This window comes from Mobula birostris, chromosome 11 (genome assembly GCF_030028105.1).
Source record: "Mobula birostris isolate sMobBir1 chromosome 11, sMobBir1.hap1, whole genome shotgun sequence".
Classification (NCBI taxonomy): domain Eukaryota; kingdom Metazoa; phylum Chordata; class Chondrichthyes; order Myliobatiformes; family Myliobatidae; genus Mobula; species Mobula birostris.
Window position 1 is genome coordinate 90,455,036 of NC_092380.1, and position 26,785 is coordinate 90,481,820.

The 26,785-nt window shown below is 40.3% G+C and overlaps 1 protein-coding gene across 3 annotated transcripts in view; it reads right to left on the bottom strand.

Annotated features, from left to right (window-relative positions):
* ext2 (exostosin glycosyltransferase 2) overlaps positions 1-26,785 on the bottom strand; it is a 164,969-nt gene that overhangs the window by 93,413 nt on the left and 44,771 nt on the right. For all 3 annotated transcript variants that reach the window (XM_072272694.1, XM_072272695.1, XM_072272696.1), the window contains 2 exons: positions 18,357-18,496; positions 6,915-7,008 (listed from right to left, as the gene is read on the bottom strand). In XM_072272694.1, coding sequence (XP_072128795.1) covers positions 6,915-7,008; positions 18,357-18,496 — 234 coding nt within the window. The remainder of the gene's footprint in view (positions 1-6,914; positions 7,009-18,356; positions 18,497-26,785) is intronic.

Here is a 26,785-nt window from a genome sequence, read left to right on the forward strand (position 1 = left end):
AGAAAGGTGGTACAGGAGCCTCAGGACTCACACCAGGTTCAGGAACAATTATTGCCCCTCAACCATCAGATTCTTGAACCAAAGGGGATGTTATGTGCTTGGATTTTCAGAAGGCCTTTGACAAGGTGCCATGCATGAGGCTGCTTAACAAGCTACAAGCCCATGGTATTACAGGAAAGATTCTAGTATGGATAAAGCAGTGGATGATTGGCAGGAGGAAAAGAGTGGGAATAAAGGGATCCTTTTCTGGCTGGCTGCTGGTGACTGGTGGTGTTCCACAGGGGTCTGTGTTGGGGCCAATTCTTCTTATGTTATATGTCAATGACTTTGATGATGGAATTGATGGTCTTGTTGCAAAGTTTGCAAACAATATGATGATAAGTAGTGGCACAGGTAGATTTGAGGAATTAGAGAGCCCACAGAAGGTTTTAAGACGGATTGGGAGAATGAGCAAAAAAAAAAAAGGCAGATGGAATACAGTGTTGGGAAGTGTACGGACATGCATTTTAGTAGATGAAAAGGTTGATTATCTTCTAAATGGAGAGAAAATACAAAAAAACTGAAGTGCAAAGGGATTTGTGCAGGATTCCCTAAAGTTTAATTTGCAGGTTGAGTTTGTGGTGAGGAAGGCAAATGCAATGTTAGCATTAATTTTAAGAGAAATAGAAAATAAGAGCAAGGATGTAGTGTTGAGACTTTATAAAGCACTGCTGAGGCCTTACTTGGAGTACTTTGAGCAGTCTGGAGTCCCTTATCTTAGAGAGGATGTGCTGAAGCAGGAGAGGGTTCAAAGGAGGTACACAAAAACGATTCCAGGATTGAATCACTTGTCATTTGAAGAGCACTTGATGACTCTGGGCCTGTATTCACTGGAATTCAGAAGAATGAAGGGCGACCTCATTGAAACCCATCGAATGGTGAAAGGCCTTGATAGAGTGGATGTGGACAGGATGTTTCCTATGGTGGGAAACTCTAAGACCAGAGGACACAGCCTCAAGAACAGAGGGATGCCCTTTTAGAACGGAGATGAGCAGGAAGGTCTTCAGCCAGGGAGTGGTGAATCTGTGGAATTCTTTGCTACAGGCAGCTGTTGAGGCCAATTCTTTACGTGACACACTATAAGGTTTCACTGCTAATGTATTGGTCCCTCTGCAATGTTTCACTGCTAACGTAATGATTTCTCTGTAGCAGCAATGGGTTATGACTAGAGATAATGGGGCTTTGGAATGTATGTTATCCAATGGGAGAAATGTTGCTCTTTCTTGTGAGTCTGGAAGAGAGATTTTCAGGGTCTTTTGTCAGGAAGAGGAGGAGGAGGAAGACACATGTGGGGGGAGCCAGGAGATGACCGGACAGAGTGGACTGGGAGCAAGGGTCCAAAGGTCAGCAATACTTGGAGGAGGTCGATGAATGCTGAATAGCCGTATCAGTGAGCTCCAACATGCACTTTTGACTTTTTTCCTTAAAAAGAGTCCTTTTTCTTTTTATTTTCTTCACTAACCCTTTATTCAGATTAAGATTTATAAAGTTCAATCATTTAATTGCATATGGTGTACTGTCTGATATTTTGCGGGGCAGATTTGTAACCGGGCAACACATCACACAGCATCCACACAAATGAGATTTCTTAGTTTGGTGGAGCCAGAGGTTGTCTTTCCTGAGACGAATGCGTGCTGGCTGAGCCCGAGGGTTACAATTCCCCAAATCAGTTGGAACTCACTGATACGGCTATTCAGCAACCATCAACCTCCTCCGAACATCATCAACCTTCGGACCCTTGCTCCCAGTCCACTCCGTCCGGTCATCTCCCAGCTCCTTCCACACACGTCTTCCTTATTCTTCTCCCTCCAACAAAAGACCCTGAAAATCTCTCTTCCAAACTCACAAGAAACAACACTTCTCCCATTGGATAACATACATTCCAAAGTCCCGTTATCTCTTGTCATAACCCAAACATTGCTGCTACAGAGAAACCATTACATTAGCAGTGAAGCACTGCAGAGAAATCATTACATTCGCATTGAAACATTGCAAGGAGCCATTACATTAACAGTGAAACCTTACAGCGTGTAACATATATTTAAGGCAGAGATTACTAGATTCTTGATTGGTCAGGGCAGGTAGGGATATGGGGAAGGTGATGGGAGATTGGGGCTGAGAGGAAAGTTGGATCACCCATGATGAAATGGTGGAGCAGATGTGTTAGGCCAAATAACCTAATTCTGCTCCTGTATCTTATCCTTTTATGGATTTAAGGATTTTAATGAAAACAGCAATGGTGCTGCAAATGCTCTCTCTAGGTTCACCACATCCCCTAAGCAAACAAAAGGGCAGAGATCACAACCGCTTTCTAGACCACAAGTTTGATGCCAAGTTTAAAGGCTTAAACTTCTAACACTTTTCCACAGTTAACTGTGCCAGTGCACTGGTAAATTTCATCAAAGTCTGCATTAAGAGATACAAAAAGTAATCCACAGGTTCTTAAGGTCTTGCTAAGAATGTTTATTGCTGAGGTGTTGTACTTAGCAGCAGGGTACATTGACAGTGGAGCTGTGCCTTTCAAATGTTTAGAATTTGGTCCATCCTCTCAAAGGTTTCTGTGAGAGAATCAGCAATGACCTGTAACTTGGCGACTGAGTGTACATATTTGCAAGCGCAGTTATGCATTCTATTAGATAAGCCAGACTGAAAGGAGGAGACAAATGTTTCTCACTGGTCCTTTGAATTAGCTCTATTCCAATAGTAAGCACATGATTGTCGGTGCAAGACTACAGCAAATAAAATTGAGAAAGGGTTAGTGGATTGTCACAGTTTTGCTTCACTCCATTCTGCAATGGGATTCAGTCTGTATGAGACTTGCTGGTTAGGATCACTGATTGTATGCACTTGAGCAGCCAATGTAGAACAGTGATAAATTTTTGGGGATAACCTCACATAAGGAGGAAATTCCAAAATTTCTTTCAGTTGACAAAGTCAAAGGATTTTAGTGAGGTTAAAAAGAATACCATGTATAATAGTTGGTGCAGCTCCATTTTTGTTTGCATCTCTCAGTGGATGGAATCTGTAGTTCAACTCGGGGAGGAGCTTAATGAGGAAGATATTTGGTATGACCTGCCCTATGGTTAAGCAGGAAGACTACTTATCATTACCACAATTAATCTTGTCTCTTTTCTTGAAGTTGGTCACAATTAACAGCAACCAAGATTCCCCAACATCCAGCAGCTGCCATCCCAGTGTTGCAATGTCATTTTAGTCCCTTATTTTGACCCAGACATGGTCAAACATGTAGCAGAGCCTAAATAAAGTGTGTTGTGTTGGGGCCTTGTATTTAGACCTCTGATGAAACAGGGTCTTAATTATGACTAGATTGTTGCAAGCATTTTAACAGAAGGACAAATCTGTTGGAATTTTGTGTTCCCTTTTTCCTTCCTCACATCAAACACAATTCTTTTACCCTTGTATGGACCAAGCTTGCAATGGTGTCGGAATCTGAATGGTCCCATCAGTGATTACACTGTGTTAGAAAGTGTTTAATAGCAACATAGACAAATATCTTTTAATACTTTTTTTGATTATATTCCAGTAATTTTTTAATGATTTGTGGATGTTAATAGACTAGATGTAATTTGTCTTGATATCCAGGTGTTGGATTAGAGTAAAATTGTTATTTTTTTCTTGTAGGTTAACTTTCCTATAGTTGCTTATATTTTTATATAATCACCTATGTACTTGTTGACAATTTCATAACATTTTTATAACTTCTCAAAACTTTTTTTCTTGGAGGTTAACTTTCCTATAGTTGCTTATATTTTTATATAATCACCTAAGTACTTGTTGACAATTTCATAACATTTTTATAATTTCTCAAAACTGAAACAACACATGGATTTATTACAACAAAGCTCATGCAACTCCTAGGCATGGTCTGATAAGTGGCAACTAATGCTTGCACTACACAAGCTTCTGTTCCCAATTTGTTAGCTCTTACAGTCACTGCCTGATAACAGTGGACTGTAGCCTGCTATATGGTCTAAAAGCTTCTAACATATTTTCCCTATGCCAAATGTTAAGTTAACTGCCTTGTAATTTCTTTTTTGATTCCTCCTGTTTTGAAAAGGATGATAAAGAAAAGGAAAAGGGGCATTGCTACCAACAAGGGATGTGTCAGCATAGAAATTGTATTGATACGGCATGGTTGACTTCCTAGAAGAAAAAAAAGCCTCCTAGAAACACTGGAAAACCAAAGCCCAAGAAGTAAAACAGAAAATACATTTAAAAGGTGTTATGGAAATTAATGAGCCTGAGAATTGAGAAATCCCAAGGACCCTAGAATTTTGAAAGGGGTGGCCATGAAGATAAGTGAGGTCTGATTATCATCTTCCAACATTCTAACCTGGTGCCTGGAAATTGGAGAGCAACAAATGTGTCACCACTATTTGAGGTAGGCAATACAGAACTACTGATCTGTTACACTGACACAGAATCCAGCAACTTGATGAAGCATGCTATGGCAAGACTCAAAAATAGTGACAGAGCTGACTTAAAATGAATTTATTAACTGGAAATCATATTGATTAATATTTGAATTAATTAACAATGTATGTAATAAAGCAGATGGAAGACAAAAAATTTGAATGAGGAATGTGTGCAAATCATTTGTAAAATTCAACCAAATGTTGGAAATATTTGGAACTAATGAATCCCCCTCCTTCCCTCGCTCCTCTAAACACTTATGTAATACACTGAATTTTAGTATCTACTTACCCAAAATTGTTTAAACTTAAAATTGAGGATTGATTTAGTTGGTTCTTGGGATGGCATATCTGTTGCATGTAAGTGATTCACTAGGCTATACCAGAACTAGGGATCACAGTCACAAAATAAGGGTAATGCTACTAAGGACTGCAAAGACAAAAAAATTCTTCAGTCAGAAAGTGGCAGATCATTGGAATTCTCTCCTTTGAAGTGTTGTAGAATCAAAAAAATATGGAGTTTTCAAAATTCAAGGAATCATTGAATTTTGGGACAGGTCAGGAAATATTAAAGCAGAATATCAGTCATGATCTTGATGAATGGCAGTGCATACTTGAAGGGCTCAATGGCTCTCTTGATGTTCTACTTTGGTTAAATAGGTAAATGGCGAGATAAAAAGTGAGGTCAGGCATGAACTAGAGAAGACTGCAACTACTTTCTGAAGTATACTGGATAGTGCTTAGAGTAACATTATTACAGCTGCAGGGACCTGGGTTTAATTCCGTCGCTGTCTGTAAGGTGTTTACAGACCCGGGATTGAGTGGATTTCCTCCAACATTCCAGAGACATATGGGTCGGTAAGTTAATTGGTCATGTGGGTGCATGACCAATTTGGTGGCATGGGCTCGTTTGGCCAGAAGGGCCAGTTACTGTGCTGTACCTTTAAATAAAATAGCACTCTTAGGTTTTTAGATTTTATATTTAGGGATACAGCACAGAAAATGGTTCTGTGGAAATTAATGAGAAATTATCAGAATTAAACAGAAGTGGTTAAATGCACACACAAATCATTTTAAGAAAGGATGTCACAACTTCAATAATCCACTATTCCATTACCACAGAAATCCAATGCCATCTGGCTCATCACATTCTTGTTTTCCATGTTGTCCTTAAGTACACCAGAACCCCATTTTCATGGATTATTAATAGCTCTATTAGTCTGTGAAATCTCAGTCCAGAATCCCAAAGATGCCAGATTACCATTGTTACTATAATAGGAAATATATATCAGTAAAGAAAATCATATTTCCTTATTCATCATCCAAAAGAGATGATGAATAAGGAAATATTCATTACAGAGAGGAAACTAAGAACCTGGTGGCACGGTGCAAAGACAATAACCTATCCCTCAACGTCAGCAAAAAGAAGGAATTGGTTGTTGACTTCAGAAGGAGTAGCTGACCACACGACCCAATTTACATCGGTGGTGCGCAAGTGGAACAGGTCAAAAGCTTTAAGTTCCTCGGGGTCAATATCACAAATGACCTGACTTGGTCCAACCAAGCAGAGTCCACTGCCAAGAAGGCCCACCAGCACCTTTACTTCTTCAGAAAACTAAAGAAATTTGGTCTATCCCCTAAAACCCTCACTAATTTTTATAGATGCTCTGTAGAAAGCATTCTTCTTGGGTACATCACAACCTGGTATGGAAGTTGTCCTGCCCAAGACCGGAAGAAGCTGCAGAAGATTGTGAACAAAGCGCAGCACATCACACAAGCCAATCTTCCATCCTTGGACTCACTTTACACCGCACGCTGTCGGAGCAGTGCTGCCAGGGTAATCAAGGACATGACCCATCAGCCAACACACTTTTCATCCCTCTTCCCTCTGGGAGAAGACTCAGGAGCTTGAAGACTCGTATGGCCAGATTTGGGAACAGCTTCTTTCCAACTGTGATAAGACTTCTGAACGGATCCTGACCGGATCTGGGCTGTACCCTCCAAATATCCAGACCTGCATCTCAGTTTTTTTGCACTACCTTACTTTCCAATTTTATATTTTCCATTTATGATTTACAATTTAAATTTTTAATACTTACTATCGATTTGTAATCTAGGGAGTGGGAAGTGCAGAATCAAATATCGCTATGATGATTGTACGTTCTATTATCAATTGTTTGGCGACAATGAAGTATAAAGTATACAAGTTATTCCTGGCATTTCATCAGTGGGAATGGTGAAAGTTTAATAGTCCCTGTCCTTTTAATACATTTTGTTCACTTCCATCTGCTTGCACATTTTATATTCATACACAATGACTTTATTTGTGTTTGTGCAAGCACACAAAAAAAATTTGCTAACAGAATGCTGGAAAATGTAGACACAATCAAATCTAATTGCAATATCAAATCATATTTACTGAAGAGATTCATTATGCCTTACCCGTCTTTGCAGGTCTTCAATTTGCTGCTGAGGAATAGTCTTTAAAATACCGTACATTTCAGAAAGTTTGTCTTCTGGCACAACTACAGAAGCTCTAGAAAAGTTAACAGATAATAATGATTAGATGCATTCAGTTGAAAACCACTAATTCTCACTTCTTTAATTTATACTGTTGTCAACAAGTAGTGGTGCCAATCCAAGATGCAAATGCGACATGAAAGCTTTAGATTAGTTTATAACTGTAGAATATAATGACAGAAGCATGAAATTCTGATTAGGAATTTGGACTGAGTATTCACTACCATCACTGGGGACAAATATCTGCTCCAGGCAATCCTGCTCATACATGGAATGATCTGACTCAGCAAAAAAAGATTGTATTTTCACTGCCAGCCCCTCAGCATAAGGGCAATTTGCTTTCAATTCAGCAATTTCAGGAATGAAAAATGCCCATTTGCGGAATTCTATTAACATTGGATTGCAGCAATCACGCTGTCTTGATAGTGCATAGACCTGGTCCAAGGCAACTTGAGGCCAAGATTTGTTGTACAAAACAAGCATGCCTGTGCATCCCTGTGTATCATCTTCATTAACATTCAAATACACTTGAAAATATAAACTGATTTCTTGCACACGTCCAACTTACATCTTTCTACCTTTGGTAACCACGCCTTCAGTTGCCACGATCCAGACTCCGGAATTCCCTAATTTTCTGCTTTATACAACTTCTCTTCAATCATGCTTTCAATCACATACCATCTTATGGCATAATGTCCATTATTGTCTGTTAATATTTTCTGGAAAACTATCCTTGCTATATACTGAAGCATGCCAGTCAGTTATAAAGTCACCTCACCAGGAGAGCACAGTCTGTGCGGATCATAAATACCATCTCTTCGTAACTAACAGTCAACACAGGCACACCTCAAAGATGCATGTTGAGCCGACTGCTTTACTATCACTCTACACCCACGACTGTGTGGCTAAGCACAACTCCATCATCTACAAATTTGTCAACAGCACAACTACTGGTGGCAGAATTTCAGATGGTGACGAGGTGGTGTATAGGAGCGAGATGTATCAGCTGGCTGAGTGTTGTCACAGGAACAATTTTGCACTCAACGTCAGTAAAGGAAAGGTACATCGTATCCGGAATTTCTCTGGTTAGCGGACGACTTCCTCCCACGCCGCTCTGACGTAATGGGAAATCGCATACAAGGCAAGTTACAGCAGTGGTTTGCCACTGCCTTCTGCTGGGTAAGTTTTTTTTTCAAAGAGATCACCAGCTCTTAACCCAGCATGCATGAAAAGCATGCAGGGGAGCCGGCTGGATTTGAACTCGGGACCTCCCGCCCCACAGTCCAGCGCTGATGCCACTATGCTGATACACACCAGCTGGGTCAACGTCAGTAAGACCAAGAAATTAATTGTGAACTTCAGGAAGGGGAAGTTGAGGGAGCACACACCAGTCTTCAGCGTGGGATCAGAAATGGAAAGGGTTTGTTTCAAATTCCTTCGTTTCAAGATCTGAGGATCTATCTTGGGTCCAACATATTGAGGGAATTACCAAGAAGGAATGACAGAGGCGATATTTCATTGGGAGTTTGAGAGGAACTGGTATGTCACCAAAGACACTCTCAAATTTCCACAGATGCACTGTGGAGAGTATTCTAATTAGTTGCATCACCATCTGAGCTGTGACTAAAAGAAGGTAATAGTTGGGAGTTTAACATCTAAGGATATCTGTTGTATTGAAAAGCCAGGCAGGAAGGCATAGGCAGTGGTCTGGCTCTCTTGGTAAGAGATAGAATTACACCCTTAGAAAGAGGTGACATCGACTCAGAGAATGGCGAATCTTTGTGGATGGAGTTAAGAAATTGCAAAAGTGAAAAAAAACATTAGGGGAATCATATAAAGGCCTCTAAGTAGTAGCCAAGATATGGGGTTGAGATTGCAAAGGGAGCTGGAAAGTGTATGTAATAAACATAATGTCACAATTGTAATGAGGAATTTCAATATGCAAGGGGATTGGGAAAATCAGGTTGGTGTTGGATCACAAGAGAGGGAATTTATTGAATGCCTACGAGATGGCTTTTTAGATCAGCTTGCACTCAAGCAGACTAGGAGAAAGACTGCCTTAGATTGTGTGTTGTGTAATAACCTCGATTTTATTAGTCAGCTTAACATAAAGGAACTCTTAGGAGGCAGTAATCACAATATCATTGAATTCATACTGCAGCTTGAGAGGGAGAAGCGCAAATCACATGCATCAGTATTGCAATGAAATAAAGGGAATTACAGATGCATGAGAGAGGAGCATGCCCAGGTGGATTGGAGAGGGATACTAGAAGGGATGACAGCAGAACAGAGGTGGCTGAAGTTTCTGGGAATAGTTCACAAGGTGCAGGATAGACATGTCCCACAGAAGAAGTTGTTCTCAAATAGCAGGGCTAGGCAACCATGGCTGAGAAGTTAAGGAATACAAAAAGCCAAGGAAACTGCATATAAGGTAGCACAAGTGGGTGAGAATTTGGATGATTGGAAAGCTTTTAAAATCCAACAAAAGGCAACTAAAAAAAGCTACAAGGGAAAAGATAAAATATGAGGCCAAACTAGCCGATAATATAAAGCAGGATACTAAATGTTTTTTCAGTTATATGAAGAATTAAAGGGAGGTGAGAGTTGATACTGGACCACTGGAAAATAATGCTAGAGAGGTAGTAATGAGGGACAAAGAAATGGCAGATGAACTTACAAAGTACTTTGCTTCTTTCTTTATTGTTGAAGACACTAGCTGTATGCCAGGAGGTCCGTGATTGCCAGGGAGCAGGAGTGACTGCAATTGCTATTACAAAGGAAAAAGTGCAAGGCAGACTCGAAGATCTTAAGATGTATAAGTCACCTTGGCCAGATGGACTACATCCCAGAGTCATGAGTGAGGTTGCTGAAGAAATAACGGACGCATTGGCTATAATCTTTCAAGAATCACTTGATTCTGGCATGGTCCCAGAGGACTAGAAGATTACAAATGCCACTCCACTCTTTAAGAAGGGAGGAAGAGAAAAGAGGAAATTATAGGCCAGTTAGTCTAAGCTCAGTGGTTGGGTAAGTGTTGGTGTCTATTACTAAGGATGAGTTTTCAGGGTACTTGGAGACTAATAACAAAATAAGTTAAAGTCAGCATGGTTTCTGTAAAGGGAAATCTTGCCTGACAAATCTATGTTAGAGTTCTTCAAGGAAGTAACAAGAAGTGTGGAAAAGGAAAGGCAGTGGATATCATTTACTTGGATTCCCAGAAAACATTTGATAAGGTGCCTCACATGAGGCTGCTTACCAAGGTAAAATCCTATGGTGTTGCAGAAAAGATACTGGCATGGATAGAGGAATGACTGACAGACAGAAGGCAGCAAGTGGGAATAAAGAGGGCCTTTTCTGGTTGGCTGCTGGAGACTAGTGGTGTTCCTTAGGGTCAGTATTAGGACAACTGCTCCTCACATTGTTTGTCAATTATTTGGATAATTGAATTGAAGGCTTTGTGGCAAAGTTTGTAGATTATGTGAAGATAGCTGGAAGGGTAGGTAATGCTGAATGGAATACAGTTTTGGGAAATGTATGATAATGCCTTTTGGTAAAAGGAACAAATAGTGCAGACTATTATCTGAACGGGGAGAAAATTCTAAATCAGAGGTGCAAAGGGACTGGGGAATCCTTGTGCAAGTCTTCCAGAAGGTTAATTCACAGGTTGAGTCTGTGGTAAAAAAAAAAAAGGGAAATGGGCATACATTTCAAGTGGGATAGAATGTAAAAACAAGGAGATAATGCTGAAGCTTTATTAGACACTAGTCAGGCCACACTTGGAGTATTGTCACAGCTTTGAGCCCCTTATCTCAAAGAATGTATAGTCATTGGAGAGTCCAGAGGTTTATGAGGATGATTTCGGGAATGAAGGGGTTAACATATGAGGAGCATTTGGTTGATTTGGGCCTGTACTCACTGGAATTTGGAAGGATGCGTGGAGATCTCATTGAAACCTACCGAATGGTGAAAGGATTAGATAAGGTAGATGTGGAGAGGATGTTTCCTCTAGTGGGGGTATCCAGAATTAGAGGGCACAGCCTCAAAATTGAGGGCGACCTTTTAAAACAGAAGTAAAGGGGATTTTTTTAAAGCCAAAAAATGGTGAATCAATGGAATACTCTGCACAGACTGTGGTGGAGGCAAAGTCTATGGTATATTTAAAGCAGAAATTGATAGATTCCTGATTGGTCAGAGCATCAAGAGAAACGGCGAGAGGGCAGGTGTATGAAATTGTATGGGATTGGATGGGATCTGGAATCAGCCATGATGAAATGGTGGAGTGGACCTGATGGGCTGAATGGCATAATTCTGTTATGTCTTATGCTTTTATCTGGTATGGAGGGGGCACTGCATAGGATTGGAGAAAACTGCAGGAAGTTGTGAACTCAGCCAGCTCCATCCAAGACATCTACAAAAGGCAATGTCTTAAAAAGGCAGCATCCATCATTAAAAACTCCCATTATCCAGGCATGTCCTCTTCTCATTGCTACCATCAAGGAGGTGTACAGAAGTCTGAAGACACACACTTAACATTTCAGGAACAGCTTCTTCCCATTGCCATCAGATTTCTGAATGGACAATGAACCCATGAACACTACCTCAGTATTTTTCTTAATTTTCCCCTCTTTCTGCACTACTTTTTTTTTAAATACAGTATATACTTATAGTAATTTGTAGTTTTATAATGTTTTGCAATGTACTACTGCTACAAAACAAAAAAATTCACAACATATGCCAGTGATATTAAACCTGATTCTGAAGCCTTGGTTCTTCCTAATTTGTATGGTAAACACTGCCTGTTCCTACAAGAAGGGAGTAAACACTACTGAAAGCTCAGTTTATTGTATTTAATCTTGGCACACCTCCAAGAGGACCACAATCTTGTCGTAGGGCTTGTAGGCCTGTGTGCCTCACTGAGCCAGACAGCTATGTTGATTGGAGACAGGGCTTTACGCTTTGGCTCTTGGCAGGATCACACATGCCCAACGGGTCAAAGGGTAGAGGCCAGACTAAAAGTGGTCCACTGGTCCTCCAGATTCGGGGGTTCGGCTCAATGCTAACAACCCTGACTGGTAAAACAAAATTGTGACAGAAACAGCAATGAAGAATCTTCTCCATCTGAGTGTGGCAACATTTTTGATGATGATGTAAGTATGATGTTGTGGGAATAACAGAGACATGGCTTCAAGTGGACAGGGCCTGGGAAATGAATTATTCAAGGGTATCCGTCCTATCGAAAGGACAGACTGATGGGCAGAGGGGGTGGAGTGGCTCTGTTGGTGAGGAATGATATTCAGTCCCTTGCAAGGGGGGGACATAAAATCAGGAGACGTAGAGTCAGTATGGATAGAACTGAGAAATTCTAAGGGTAGAAAGACCCTAATGGGAGTTATCTACAGGCCCCCAAACAGTAGTCTGGTTGTAGGGTGTAAGTTGAATCAAGAGTTAAAATTGGCATGTCGCAAAGGTAATGCTACAGTTGTTATGGGGGACTTCAACATGCAGGTAGACTGGAGGAATCAGGTTGGTACCCCAAGAAAGGGAGTTTGTGGAGTCCCTCCGAGATGGATTCTTAGAACAGCTTGTACTGGAGCCTACCAGAGAGAACGCAATTCTAGATTTAGTGTTGTGCAATGAACCGGATTTGATCAGGGACCTCGAGGTAAAGGAGCCATTAGGAGGTAGTGACCATAATATGATAAGTTTTAATCTACAATTTGAGAGGGAGAAGGGAAACTCGGAAGTGTCAGTATTACAGTTGAACAAAGGGAACTATGGTGCTATGAGGGAGCAGCTGGCCAAAGTTCAATGGAACAATACCCTAGGCAGGGATGTCAGTGGAACAGCAATGGCAAGTATTTCTGGGAATAATGCAGGAAGGTGCAGGATCAGTTCATTCCAAAGAGGAAGAAAGATCCTAAGGGGAGTAAGGGGAGGCCGTGGCTGACAAGGGAAGTAATGGACAGCATAAAAATAAAAGAGAAGAAGTATAACATAGCAAAGACGAGTGGGAAGCCGGAAGATTGGGAAACTTTTAAAGAGCAACAGAAGGTAACTAAAAAGGCAATACGTGGAGAAAAAATGAGGTACGAAGGTAAACTAGCCAAGAATATAAAGGAGGATAGTAAACGCTTCTTTAGGCATGTGAAAAGGAAAAAAATAGTTAAGACCAAAACTGGGCCCTTGAAGACAGAAGCGGGTGAATTTATTATGGGGAATAAGGAAATGGCAGACGAGTTGAACAGGTACTTTGGTTCTGTCTTCACTAGGGAAGACACAAACAATCTCCCAGATGTAATAGTGGCCAAAAGACCTAGGGTAATGGATGAATTGAAGGAAATTTATATTAGGCAGGAAATGGTGTTGGATAGGCTGTTGGGTCTGAAGGCTGATAAGTCCCTGGGACCTGATGGTCTGCATCCCAGGGTACTTAAGGTGGTGACTTTAGAAATCGTGGTCGCATTGGTAATCATTTTCCAATGTTCTATAGATTCAGGATCAGTTCCCGTGGATTAGAGGGTGGCTAATGTTGTCCCTCTATTCAAGAAGGGAGGAAGAGAGAAAACAGGGAATTATAGACCGGTTAGCCTGACGTCGGTGGTGGGTAAGATGCTGGAGTCAATTATAAAAGATGAAATTACGACACATCTGGATAGCAGTAACAGGATCGGTCTGAGTCAGCATGGATTTATGAAGGGGAAATCGTGCTTGACTAATCTTCTGGAATTTTTTGAGGATGTAACTATGAAAATGGACAAGGGACAGCCAGTGGTTGTAGTGTACCTGGACTTTCAGAAAGCCTTTGATAAAGTCCCACATAGGAGATTAGTGGGCAAAATTAGGGCACATGGTATTGGGGGTAGAGTTCTGACATGGATTGAAAATTGGCTGGCTGACAGAAAACAAAGAGTAGTGATTAACAGGTCCCTTTCGGAATGGCAGGCAGTGACCAGTGGGGTACAACAGGGTTCAGTGCTGGGACTGCAGCTGTTTACAATATATATTAATGATTTAGATGAGGGAATTAAAAGTAACATTAGCAAATTTGCTGATGACACAAAGCTGGGAGGCAGTGTGAAATGTGAGGAGGATGTTATGAGAATGCAGGGTGACTTGGATAGGCTGGGTGAGTGGGCAGATGCATGGCAGATGCAGTTTAATGTGGATAAATGTGAGGTTATCCACTTTGGTGGTAAGAACGGAAAGGCAGATTATTATCTAAATGGAGTCAAGTTAGGAAAAGGGGAAGCACAACGAGATCTAGTTCTTGTACATCAGTCACTGAAAGCAAGTATGCAAGTACAGCAGGCAGTGAAAAAAGCTAATGGCATGCTGGCCTTCATAACAAGGGGAATTGAGTACAAGAGCAAAGAGGTCCTTCTGCAGCTGTACAGGGCCCTGGTGAGACCACACCTGGAGTACTGTGTGCAGTTTTGGCCTCCAAATTTGAGAAAGGACATTCTTGCTATTGAGGGAGTGCAGCATAGGATCACAAGGTTAGTCCCTGGGATGGCGGGACTGTCATATGTCGAAAGATTGGAGCAACTGGGCTTGTATACTCTGGAATTTAGAAGGCTGAGAGGGGATCTTATTGAAACATATAAGATTATTAAGGGATTGGACACGCTGCAGGCAGGAAGCATGTTCCCGCTGATGGGTGAGTCCAGAACCAGAGGCCACAGTTTAAGAATTAGGGGTAGGCCATTTAGAACGGAGTTGAGGAAAAACTTTTTCACACAGAGAGTGGTGGATATATGGAATGCTCTGCCCCAGAAGGCTGTGGAGGCCAAGTCTCTGGATGCTTTCAAAAAAGAAATGGATAGAGCTCTTAAAGATAGTGGAATCAAAGGTTATGGGGATAAGGCAGGAACTGGATACTGATAGTGGGTGATCAGCCATGATCACAGTGAATGGCGGTGCTGGCTCAAAGGGCCGAATGGCCTACTCCTGCACCTATTGTCTATTTTTGAGTCTCCATCCAGTACTTGCATGACTGACAGTAGTGAAAACCACAAAAAAAACTAAATACAAACAGTAATAGATTGATGATAGCAATACCACATCTTAATGTATTCCTTCCTCACAAGTTGACTGGTCAAAGGAATAGAAAATTCAGTGAAAATGAAACTAAATTCCAGTTTAAGTATCCTGCTAGGTAATTCAAAATAGATTAAAGACTGCATTTAGAATCTTCCTGCTTTGTATGATTTATCTTATGGATTAAAAACAAGGCACAGCACTTTCTTCATTTAATTTCCATAAAGATACAGTGGCTTAACAAAACACAAAAATATTGATTTAAATGTGAAACAAATCTGTTTTTTAAAAAACAGATTTTATAAAAACAGCAAGTTATGAACATTAACTATCAGCATACCTTTTAATAGTGAAAAATCAAATCTTTGATTTAATCATTCATAGAACTCTACAGTATAGAAAGAGAACAGATGGTCAATTCTGCTCAAGTTGTCTCTTTGAAGGAACTGTGCAGTTTAGTTTAATTACTTAAAGACTTTAGAACATTTGTGTATTGACGTAGCCTTATAAAACTCAAAATGGACAGATTACGGGAATGCCAGACAGGGAAAATTAACATCTAAATTTCAGTGCACGTTTAAGGCAGAAACCAAAAGATCTATCCACTTAAGCTGCAATGTTCTTAGATATAGAAAATATAAATTCAGAAATTGTACTGATTTTCCTGGAAAACTTTGTTTTGATAAGATTTCACCAATCTCAGTTTGTTTAATTAAATTCTTGCACAATATTTAAACTGTGGAACACTGCAATTTTCAATTAATTATTCGCTCAAACTTACATTATGGTAGAAGCTGCAAGTAGCAAAAGATTTCACACAGCTAAAGGTAGCATTTTGTTTTAAGCCATGAGTTACTGTAAACATTGAATGAATGTCAGCGCCAAAATAAATTGGTGAAACAGACACAGAGTAAACAAAAGCAGAAAAAAGTACTCTCTAGTTGAGGTAAATTAGGGTGGCTATATCCCCTGGGTGTGACAAGTATCCCTTTGAACTTTGTGGGAGGCAAGTACAGAAATCGCAGGGGCTGTGGCAGAAATATTGAAAATTTACAGCATCTCAGTCTTAGCCACAGGTGAGGTGCCATAGGATTGCTCCGTTGTTTAAGAAAGGGTCTAAAAATATGTTGGGAAATTATAGGCCAGTAACACTGACATTAGTCATGGGTAAATTATTGTAAGGTATTCTAAGAGACAGGATATACAAGTATTTAGATAGACAGAGCATGATCTGGGCGTGTCAACATGGCCATGTCAACATGGCCATGTGCAGGGTAGGTAACATCTAGCCAATCCTGTAGTTTTTTGAGGAAGTTACTAGGAAGGTTGATGAAGGAAAGGCAGTGGAAATTGCCAACATAGACTTTAGTAAGGCCTCTGACAAAAGTCCCACATGGGAGGCTGGTCCAAATGGCTCAGTCACCTGGTATTCAGGATGAAATAATGAATTGGATTCAGCAGTGGCTTAGCAGAGAAGAAAGGGTGGTTGTCCTTCTGACTGGAAGGCTAGTGGTGTTCTACAGGGATCAGTGCCGGGTCTATTGTTGTTTATCACCTATATTTAATAATTTAGACTTAAGTGGTAAACTGGATCAGCAAACTTGTGACATTTAGGAAGGCTATCAAAGCTTGCAATATGATCTAGACCAGCTGGGAAAACCGGCTGAAAAATGGTAGACGGAATTTAATACAGACAGGTATCAGGTGTTGCACTTTGGCAGGACAAACCAGGGTAGGATTTATAGAGAATGACAGAGCATTGAGGTCTATGGTAGAACAAAGAGATCTGGGAACAATAGCTTGAAACTGGCAACACAGGTAGACAGTGTTGTAAAGTGACATTTTGGCCTTCGTAAATCAAGAACATACAAACCATAAGTGGAATGCAGAAAAGGATCTAGACTGATTCCTAGGGTGGCAGGGCTGTCTTATAAGATATTGGATCAACTTTATCTACAACTGCTGTGTTTAGAAGAACGAGAATGAGAATTGGCAGATACACTCGTGAAGTTTAAGAGACTACCAGACAGGCATATGGAGGAATTTAAGGTGGGGGCTTATATGGGAGGCAGGGTTTGAGGGTCGGCAGAACATTGTGGGCCGAAGGGCCTGTACTGTGCTGCACTATTCTATGTCTGTGTTCTATATTTGAAACTCCAAGGGTTTTCCCTTTATTTGAGGTCTATGGGATGCTATGTGAAGATGTACAGTACTGTGTAAAAGTCTTAGGCACATATACTAAAACTTACTAACAGGACTTCAGTAATTTTATGTATTGCACTGTACTGCTGCAAAACACAAACAAGCAAATTTCATGACATATGCGAGTTAAGATAAACCTGACTCGGATATGGAACTCCATTGTACACTGAGAGTGGGAAGGGGACAGGGAGAGGGGAAATCAAGGTTGGAGAGGGGACAGAGCAGGATGCAACAGACAGACGTTCTGTAATGATCAACAAACCAACTGTTCGGAATCAACTGACCTTGCCTGGTGTCTCAGGGCTGGGTGTGAATGTACCCGTGCCACACAACCCTCCACTGCCCCGGCACTCCTCCTCTGCCACCTGTCCCACACCCATCCTACAGCACTCCACCCTCACCACTCCAACTTCCTTTGCTCCCGCCAGATTTACAAACTCGTTTTTTACTGCATGTTGACAAATACAGTACTGTGCAAGTCTTAGGCATCCTATCTATATATCTATATGCTGAAGACTTTTGAACAGTACCGTATGATGTTAATAAGTCTGAATTTGGAGTATCACGTGCAGCAAACAATTTAGAAGGATGTCACCAGGACTTGGCATAGAATTCTATAGTTCACCACCCTATAATGAAATTTCTCCTCACAGCTAACTGTAATTTCTCCTGTCTCACTACATATCCTTCGACTGTTACCCCCCACTCAAGAATGCTGAATTAACTCTGGCATTCATTCTAGACCAACTGGAGTCTCAAAGAGATTTCCTTCTCATTCTTCTAAACCGCAGCAAATATAGATGAGATCGATCCAATTCCTTATAAGAGAGGCCTGCCACCCAAGGAATCAGTCTACAACCTTTGCTGCATTTCCTTTATGACCTGTATATTCTTCCTTGGATAAGGAGGATATGTCTGGTTTCAGTAACTAGTGTACAATGAGACCCAAGTCTCCTTGTACATCAGTGTTTCCAAATCTCTCAAATTTTGTTTTCTTGTGAAAGTGAATTACATTATAACGCAATGTTACACATTTCTTCACATAATTAACTTGGCTAAATAATCTCAAAACCTGTATATCCTCCTCAAACTCTAATTCCTCTTCATATTTGTATTTTTGCTTACCTTTTCCAGTCCAGCACTTCTGAAAATGGGAGGATGTAAGAATCTCCAACTATTACTGGAATGCAACCTGCTTGAAGGACATCACTTAGGATAGCTTGCCCAAGACGTGCTCCACGCAGCACAATACAAAACGTGGCTTCCTGTCAAAGAAATAGAACGTCACCCTGGCAATCTTTAAAGGACATATGTCATATCTCCAAACGTTCTAAAATGGATTAATGCCTTTTTCTTTCTACTTTTATCTTCAATCAAAGAGAGAGACCTATTGTGAGTGAAAATATCAACAGCAAAACTAAGCATATATCTAACCTGCAGCAACAGTAACAATTTGTATAGAAACATAGAAAACCTACAGCACAATACAGGCCCTTCGGCCCACAAAGCTGTGCCAAACATGTCCTTATCTTTACACAGTGTTAGACTATGGCAACAAGGTAATTGTTTACAGCAGTCATCTAAACTTCTAGCTGGAATGCATTCTAAGATTATTACAAATACAAATATTTTTGATTATTCATTTGATAAGGAATATTAGCAAACTGCATTATGAAGCTATTATGAAGACATGACTGGTAGAAAATAGCCTTTTATTAAAAACATCTTTTAAAAATTAATGATTGGTGAATGAGTATAATTCAGTAGATATGACCAGCTTAGTTTTACAGAAAGCATTGGATGTGGTCTCCTCAGCAGATCAATGAAATCCTTGTAGAATTGAAGAGGACCAACTACAATGAACAAAATTAAGCTGCACGCCCACACTTAAGTGAATAATGGCTGTAGATTTACTTAAAGGTGCATTAGTAGTGATTAATATAGCATTATAACTGCTTATGACAACCTAGACTTTTGCCGTCAGATGTTTTCATACCTTTTTTTATGTTTATACTAACATCTGAGGCAAAACACTCTCAAAGTATCCAGTCTGTCAATGAAAAGCAGGTCTTGGAAATTCCAGACCAGTTCACAACCATGTAACAAACATGATTCCAATAATAAATCGACTCAGATCTGGAGATGTCTTATTATTGTAGTAACATAGCAAAGTACTGAAGTATAATTCCAGACAATTCTATATGTCACAGTTATCATTAAGCACCAGTTGATCAGTGACATTATGTACCTATGCATTTTTAAATATTTTGGTCAAAATTGGTTAAAGTACATATCTAAAGAAATTAACACGTAGTTGTAAACATTTACTACAGAAGATTTAGACGACAACCACATTCTTACATCAGCTTTCCCTGATATAAAGCTAGAGGCAGCAATTGGAATCATTTAATTCCTCAATAAACACAAGAACCAGGAGCATGCCAATCTGTTCCTTAGATCTGCTGTGCAATTCAATAACAATTAATCCAATCATAGCCTCACGCCCTTTCCTACACTCTCTTCATACCTTTTGACCCCCTTGTACGTAGCTCAAATGCTTATCAGTCTGCTTTGGGTATAATCCATGATTCCATATCAAGAAAGTCCTGGGGTACAGCATTCCAAAGATTCAAAACCTCAGAGAAAAGAAACCTTCCTCATCTCCATTTTAAACGGCTGTCTCTGATTCTGAAAAGATCAACCTACTGCTGGATAATTCCACAACGGGAAACTCCTCTCAGTAATAACAACGTTGATCCCTTCGCCAGTGATTTCAAAGCTGTCTGCAATGACACGGACAGTGAAAGAAATCCAATCTGAGCTGTAGGTCTGATGCTAGCAGAGACAAGCAGCAGAAAGTGATACGCTGATGAACGCAGATGCACCCAGCACAGATTTGAACAGGGAATGCTAAAGGGGAGCATACTGATTCAAACCACAGCTTCCAAAAAGTAAACAGAGATCCTGAAATATGTAAGGTCAAAACAGGACAATACAATAAATATAAACTGGAACAGGTCCATTGGTTGCAAAGAATGAAAAAAGGAGATGGCAAAGAAGGCAAGAGAATTATATTCAATCAGTACCAATTGTAAGGTCACATGTTTGAAACACTGATTGGTCATTCTATGCAGATTATCAATAAATTTATGCAAGAGTCCTTGAAGTTCCATTTGAAAAGTTTGGCCTACAAAATGCAGAGTAAGAACTCACAAAACAATTTCAGCAAAAGACAGCAAACACAAATGCCACTTAAAACAAAAAAATAAAAAAGATAAACACGAGAGATTCTCACCTTGGCTACATTGAGAACTGCATTGGTACTGCTTCATGCACCCATGCTGAGCATCTCAATTTCATCAACTTGGCCTCCAATTTCCACCCTGCACTGAAATTCACTTGGTCTATGTCTGCCACCTTCCTCCCCTTTCTCCACAAGACCATAAGACATAGGAGTAGAATTAGGCCACTTGGCCCATCAAGCCTGCTCTGCCATTCAATCATGGCTTATCCTTTTTTCCCTTCCTCAACTCCATTCCCCAGCCTTCTCCCTGTAACCTTTGATGCTGTGTCCAATCAATAACCTATCAATGTCTGTCTTAAATACACTCAATGACCTGGCCTCCACAGCTGCCTGTGGTCATAATTCCACATATTCACCACCCTCTGGCTAAAGAAATTTCTCTGCATCTCTGTTTTAAATGGACACCCCTCTATCCTGAGGCTGTACCCCTCTATCCTGAGGCTGTGCCCCCCTATCCTAGACTCCCCCTCCATGGGAAACATCCTTTCTACGTCTACTCTATCTAGGTCTTTCAACATTCAAAAGGTTTCAATAAAATCCCCCCTCATCCTTCTGAATTCCGGCAAGTATAGACCCAGAGCCATCAAATGTTCCTGGTATGATAACCCTTCAATTCCCAGAATATTCCTGGTGAATGGCAACTGGACTCTCTACAAAGTCAGCACGCTTTTTTTCCCTCAGATGAGGAGCCCAAAATTGTTCACAATACTCAAGGTGCGGCCTCACCAGTGCCTTATAAAGCCTCAGCATCACATCCCTGCTCTTGTATTCAAGACCTCTTGAAATGAATGCTAAAATTTGCCTTCCTCACCACAGACTCAACCTGCAAGTTAACCTTTAGGGTGCTCTGCACAAGGACTGCCAAGTCCCTTTGCATCTCAGATTTCTCGATTTTCTCCCTGTTTAGGAAATAGTCTGTACATTTATTTCTACTATCAAGGTGCACGACCATGCATTTTCCAACATTGTACTTCTTTAACAACAGGAACTCTGCAGATGCTGGAAATTCAAGCAACACACATCAAAGTTGCTGGTGAACACAGCAGGCCAAGCAGCATCTCTAGGAAGAGGTACAGTCAGCCTCCAATTTGATGGCATGAACAGTGACTTCTCTAACTTCTGCTAATGTCCCACTTCCCCCTCATACCCCATCCGTTATCTATTTTTATACACACATTCTTTCTCTCACTCTCCTTTTTCTCCCTCTGTCCCTCTGACTATACATCTTGCCCATCCTCTGGTTCTCTCCCCCCCCCCCCATCTTCCTCCCTGGGCCTCCTGTCCCATGATCCTCTCATATCCCCTTTGCCAATCATCTGTCCAGCTCTTGGCTCCATCCCTCTCCCTCCTGTCTTCTCTTATCATTTTGGACCTCCTCCTCCCCCTCTCAAATCTCTTACTAACTCTTCCTTCAGTTAGTCCTGACGAAGGGTCTCGGCCTGAAACGGCGACTGTACCTCTTCCTAGAGATGTTGCCTGGCCTGCTGCGTTCACCAGCAACTTTGATGTGTGTTGACTGTACTTCATTTGCCACTTTCTTGCCCATTCTCCTGATCTGTTTAAGCCCTTCTGCAGCCTGTTTCCTTAACACTACCTGTCCTTCCACTAATCTTTATATGTGCAAACTTAGCAACAAACCCATCTATTCCATCACCTAAATTATTGATATACAGCATAAAAAGAAGCCGTCCCAACACCGACCACTGTAGAACTCCATTAGCTACTGGCAGCCAACCAGACAAGGATCCTTTTATTTCCACTCGTCTCCATCTCTGGAGACAAACTAACAACCAATATCTTTCGAAAAACCTACCGATTCCCAGAGTTATCTTGACTACCCCTCTTCCCAGTGGCCAAATATTTTAATTCCGATTCCTACTTCGACATGTCTGTCCACGTCCTCCTCTTGTGCCAAGGTGAGACCACCCTCAGGGGTGGAGGAGCAACACTTTGTATTCTGCCTGGGTAGCCTCCAACCTGATGGCATAAATATCAATTTCTCCTTCTAATAAAAACATTTCCCCCCCACCCCCATCTTCTCTTCTCCACTCTGGCCTCTTACCTCTTCACACCTGCCTATCACCTCCCCCTGGCGCCCCTCCTCCTTCCCTTTCTCCTATGGTTCTCTCTCCTCTCCTATCAGATTCCATCATCTCTAGCCCTTTACCTTTCCCACCTACCTAGTTTTGCCTATTACTTTCTAGCTATCCTTCTTCCCATCCCCCACCTTTTTATTCTGGCATCCTTCCCAGTCCTGAAGAAGTGTCTCAGCCCGAAATGTCGACTGCTTGTTCATTTTCATGGATGCTGCCTGACCAGCTGAGTCCCCCCAGCATTTTGCGTACGTTGCTTTGGATTTCTAGCATCTGCAGAATTTCCATCGAGACTGCAAATAGCCAGTTTCAAAGTGAAATAACACTATTTATATTTACATGAAGTCGTACTTTATTTCAGATTGATGTAGAATGGGGAAGGGGAAGTCAATTAAAAAACATAGACAGCAATTTTGGAGATGGTCTTAGCATTATACTGTCCTTAAAGGCACAGTGTTATTTCACTTTGAGACTGGCTATTGCAGTCTCAGGAACTAAATGGCAGATGAAGTCACTAGTTCAAATTAAGGACAGCAAATACAGATGCCAATTTGGCATGAAAGGTCACATGGCAGCAAGGTTTTCTAAGTAGCGTCATAATTCTGGAGACTGAAGGGTGTATTTTCTGTCCAACATATCCCCACCCCCACACCCCTAATGAGAAAGACTGAAATGATGGTTTGTGTTTGCATTTTGATTTAAGGCGGCTTTGAATACCATGTGTAGGAGTACCTTTGGGATTGAATATATGCCAAAATTCTCCTTATCTGGACACGAAACAGAAAATCTTTCCCATCTGTTGTTATAAGCTTTTTTAAACAATAGATTCTTGAAAAGCTTACAACAGATTCACTTGCAGCAGTGACCACCTTTTCAAGACAGCAAAACTCTTGCATCCTCTTTACTCTTTTTACATATAAAATAATTTAGATGACAAAGTTTCCATACTTTTTAATAATAACAATAAGTACACCCTCATTTAATATTCCACTTCTGGAATGTACACTGCACTATATTTCTACTTTCCTTCAAAAGATTGTTTTCTCATTAAGTTCTAATGTGCCTATTCCCTTTCCTGCTCCCCAAAACTGATAAGTTCATAGCATGAAAAACATCTTACTACAAACTTTGTTAGATGGATACAACTGTTTGCATAATTTTATTTGGCTTTGAAAATAACTTCTAAACATTATCATTTTACACTTTATACTCTCTTCATGCCAGTCCTCAGCAATAAATTACATTGACACTAAGTTAATACAGTTCATAAAATTGATTGGCATAATTCAAAACTAAACTCTTATTGGAATCTGTTTCTCTATATAAAAAAATTCGTCTGTTACGTACATGCAACCCTGGGGAAAGTACCGGTTACATGCACACAACACTGTAAAAGTAACAGCAGCAATAGAACACACCTGGAGTCTGTTTTTGATGTTAAAATCCACTATCTTTATTAGCAATTACTAAATAAACTTAACTAGGTGATCAAAAGTTAGTAGTGTTATGCATATATAGGTGTATAGATAAAGTTCCCAAACTTATTCAAGCTCAGGTAGCAAGAGTTACAGTCTTCAGATGGTATGTAAGAAAGTTCAGTTCGATCATCAGGTTAAATAATGCGAGATATTTGTAATCCAAAGGCGAATGTTGTGAGAAGGCAATTACGTCGATATTCCACAGATTCCACAACAGCAATACAAAACAACAACAGCAGTAGGTTTTATCTCCAAAGTTGTTCCACTCCACACATGAAGTATCACTAACAGTAGCTTATCACAAAGGGGACTATCTTCAAGGGAACCACCACTCAGGCAAGGGTAGGCACACTGGTAGATTCCACACGGTTACCCCAAATACATAACGTGATAGCCACTTATCCAGTTCCACGACATATGAAATAACTCCAGCAGTGATTTGCCACAGGGGTGCCTTTCTCAGTGAACTACCACACCCAGACAAAGGGTAAATACACACGTGGTATTCTCACAGGTTTTCCCCTCACCAGAGAACCCACTCCTGTGGATTAACTATGTGACAATCACACTTCGTATTCGAATGGAATCAAACTCATCCTTGCGGGCTACTTAGAAGAGAGTCCAAACAGTGATTTCTTTATCACTAGGTTTCTTCTGTTTCAAACCTTTCTCTCCCCTCCTCTTTCTCTGCAAACTTCTTTTAGTTGCAGTACTTGTGAGAGTCAATTATCAATACTCTGGGTCAATCTCAACTCATCTCTTTTGGGCTACTGAAAGTTTAAACCAGTGACCCCACTCACTGGTGTCTTTCATTGATCAAAACCATCTCGACTCTGAGCATGTGTCTCTCTATGTGTATCTGTGAGAGGATCATCTGACCTTGCTTATTTAAAACAAGCCACGAGAAACCATAAACATTCATTGTCCATCAAACAACTCCACCTCTCTCACACCATAGTAACCAAGCAATTTTATAGTCAGTAGAAATCTAACAGTGTCCAAAAGTCAGTCTCATTCTCCTGGCATTTTAAAGTGACAGGCACAGAAAAAATTACCCCTAGGGGTATATAACACTTCAATCTGAAGCAATTTTTATTGCATTTTCCATTGGATGTTGCAGCAGCTCGGCTGGCTCAGTCAATACCTTTGAAAGATTGGATAACGTCTCTTTCAAAGATGTGAGAACATAACGTAGGAAGATTCTTCCATTCAGTACTGTAGAAAATATTAGGGTTCAAGCACATCTGCCATTTGGCCTACTCCAGTTCATACTAATCACCTGTCATACAAAGCACAGAACAGGGAATCTTCTTGGTACCTTTAATTTGATTTTTCTTTCATTGATGACTGAATTTCAAAATAATATTGCATTGTAAAATACTTCATTATTTTGAAAATAAACAGATCTTTGAGATTTCTACAAATTATAATATCCAATACAATCCTTCTAATTTATACTGATAGAAGTCATTATAATCAGATTTTTTTTCAATCTTAGAGGATTGTAAAAATCCTCTAAATTTTAAAATTTTTTCACTAACCTTAATGTTTATTTCCTGAATCAGAAATAAGCACTGAGAAAGACGATAACGCATCATAATGTGAATACTAATCAGTGTACAAATTTGTGATAAATGCAGAAAAGTTAGAAAATCAAAAATACTAAGAAAATATACACTTTCATAGATTGTCAAAGAATGATGCTTGAGCATAGAAATGCCATTTTCAAGGACAAACTGACTTAAACTTCAATAATAAGGAGAAAAATTTTCCAGCAAGTAAATTCAGAGGCAATCATCCCACAGCATCTCATTTTAGTATATGTTTCAAAGCATTATAGTGGATTATATTGGAGAGAACTTGCTGAGTTACAGGAAAATATGGCAAGTGACCAAAGTTTAGTCAGAGAGATTTTAAGGATTATCTTGGATGAGGAAGAGAAGAGGCACCCAAGAGTTTTGAGGGAACTCCAGAGATTTGCTTTTCTACTTACAGTTGAGATCTAGACATTGCAAGAAAAAAGGCCTTTTTTTTGTTCATCCCTGATTGCCCTTAAGAAGTCAGGATGTGCTGTCTTCTTGAATTGCTGCAGTATGTGATCTAAATATGCTGCTAGATGAAGAGTTCAGGGTTTTGACCTGGTACAGATGAAGCAAAGGTATGGAGCCAGCACGATCTGGGAGTTAAAGCAGAAATGGTGGCAGTGCTGGCCCAATATTCCTATTGCCCTTTAATTTCCAAACAAGAGAGATCACAAATTTGATAGGCATATTGAAAAAGCTTTGATAAGTTGAAGCCGTGCATCTTATAGATAGTACACTTCATAGCCACAAGATGCAAATGTTGGTGGTAGCAACTAACAAACTGGAGAATGGATGTACAAGATCTATTAAGCAAGTGACAAATACTTCCAGGACTGTGTTCAATTTTCAACAGTAGAACTAATGAGGACAAATTTAACTGCTTCAAGCCCATTGGGCAGTCTTCACTTAGAGCCTCGCCTGCTCAGGTAGTGAAGCAACTTCAGAGCTATACTTGTTGATAGTCATTGGAGTCGCCTGCTGTCTTCAGAACTTCATCCAATAATGTTGAAACTCAATTAGCAGACAGCAATAATGAGCAAACCACCTTGCCGTGATAGTGAATCAGGAATAGTATCTTGCTTGTCTAGTGTTCAAG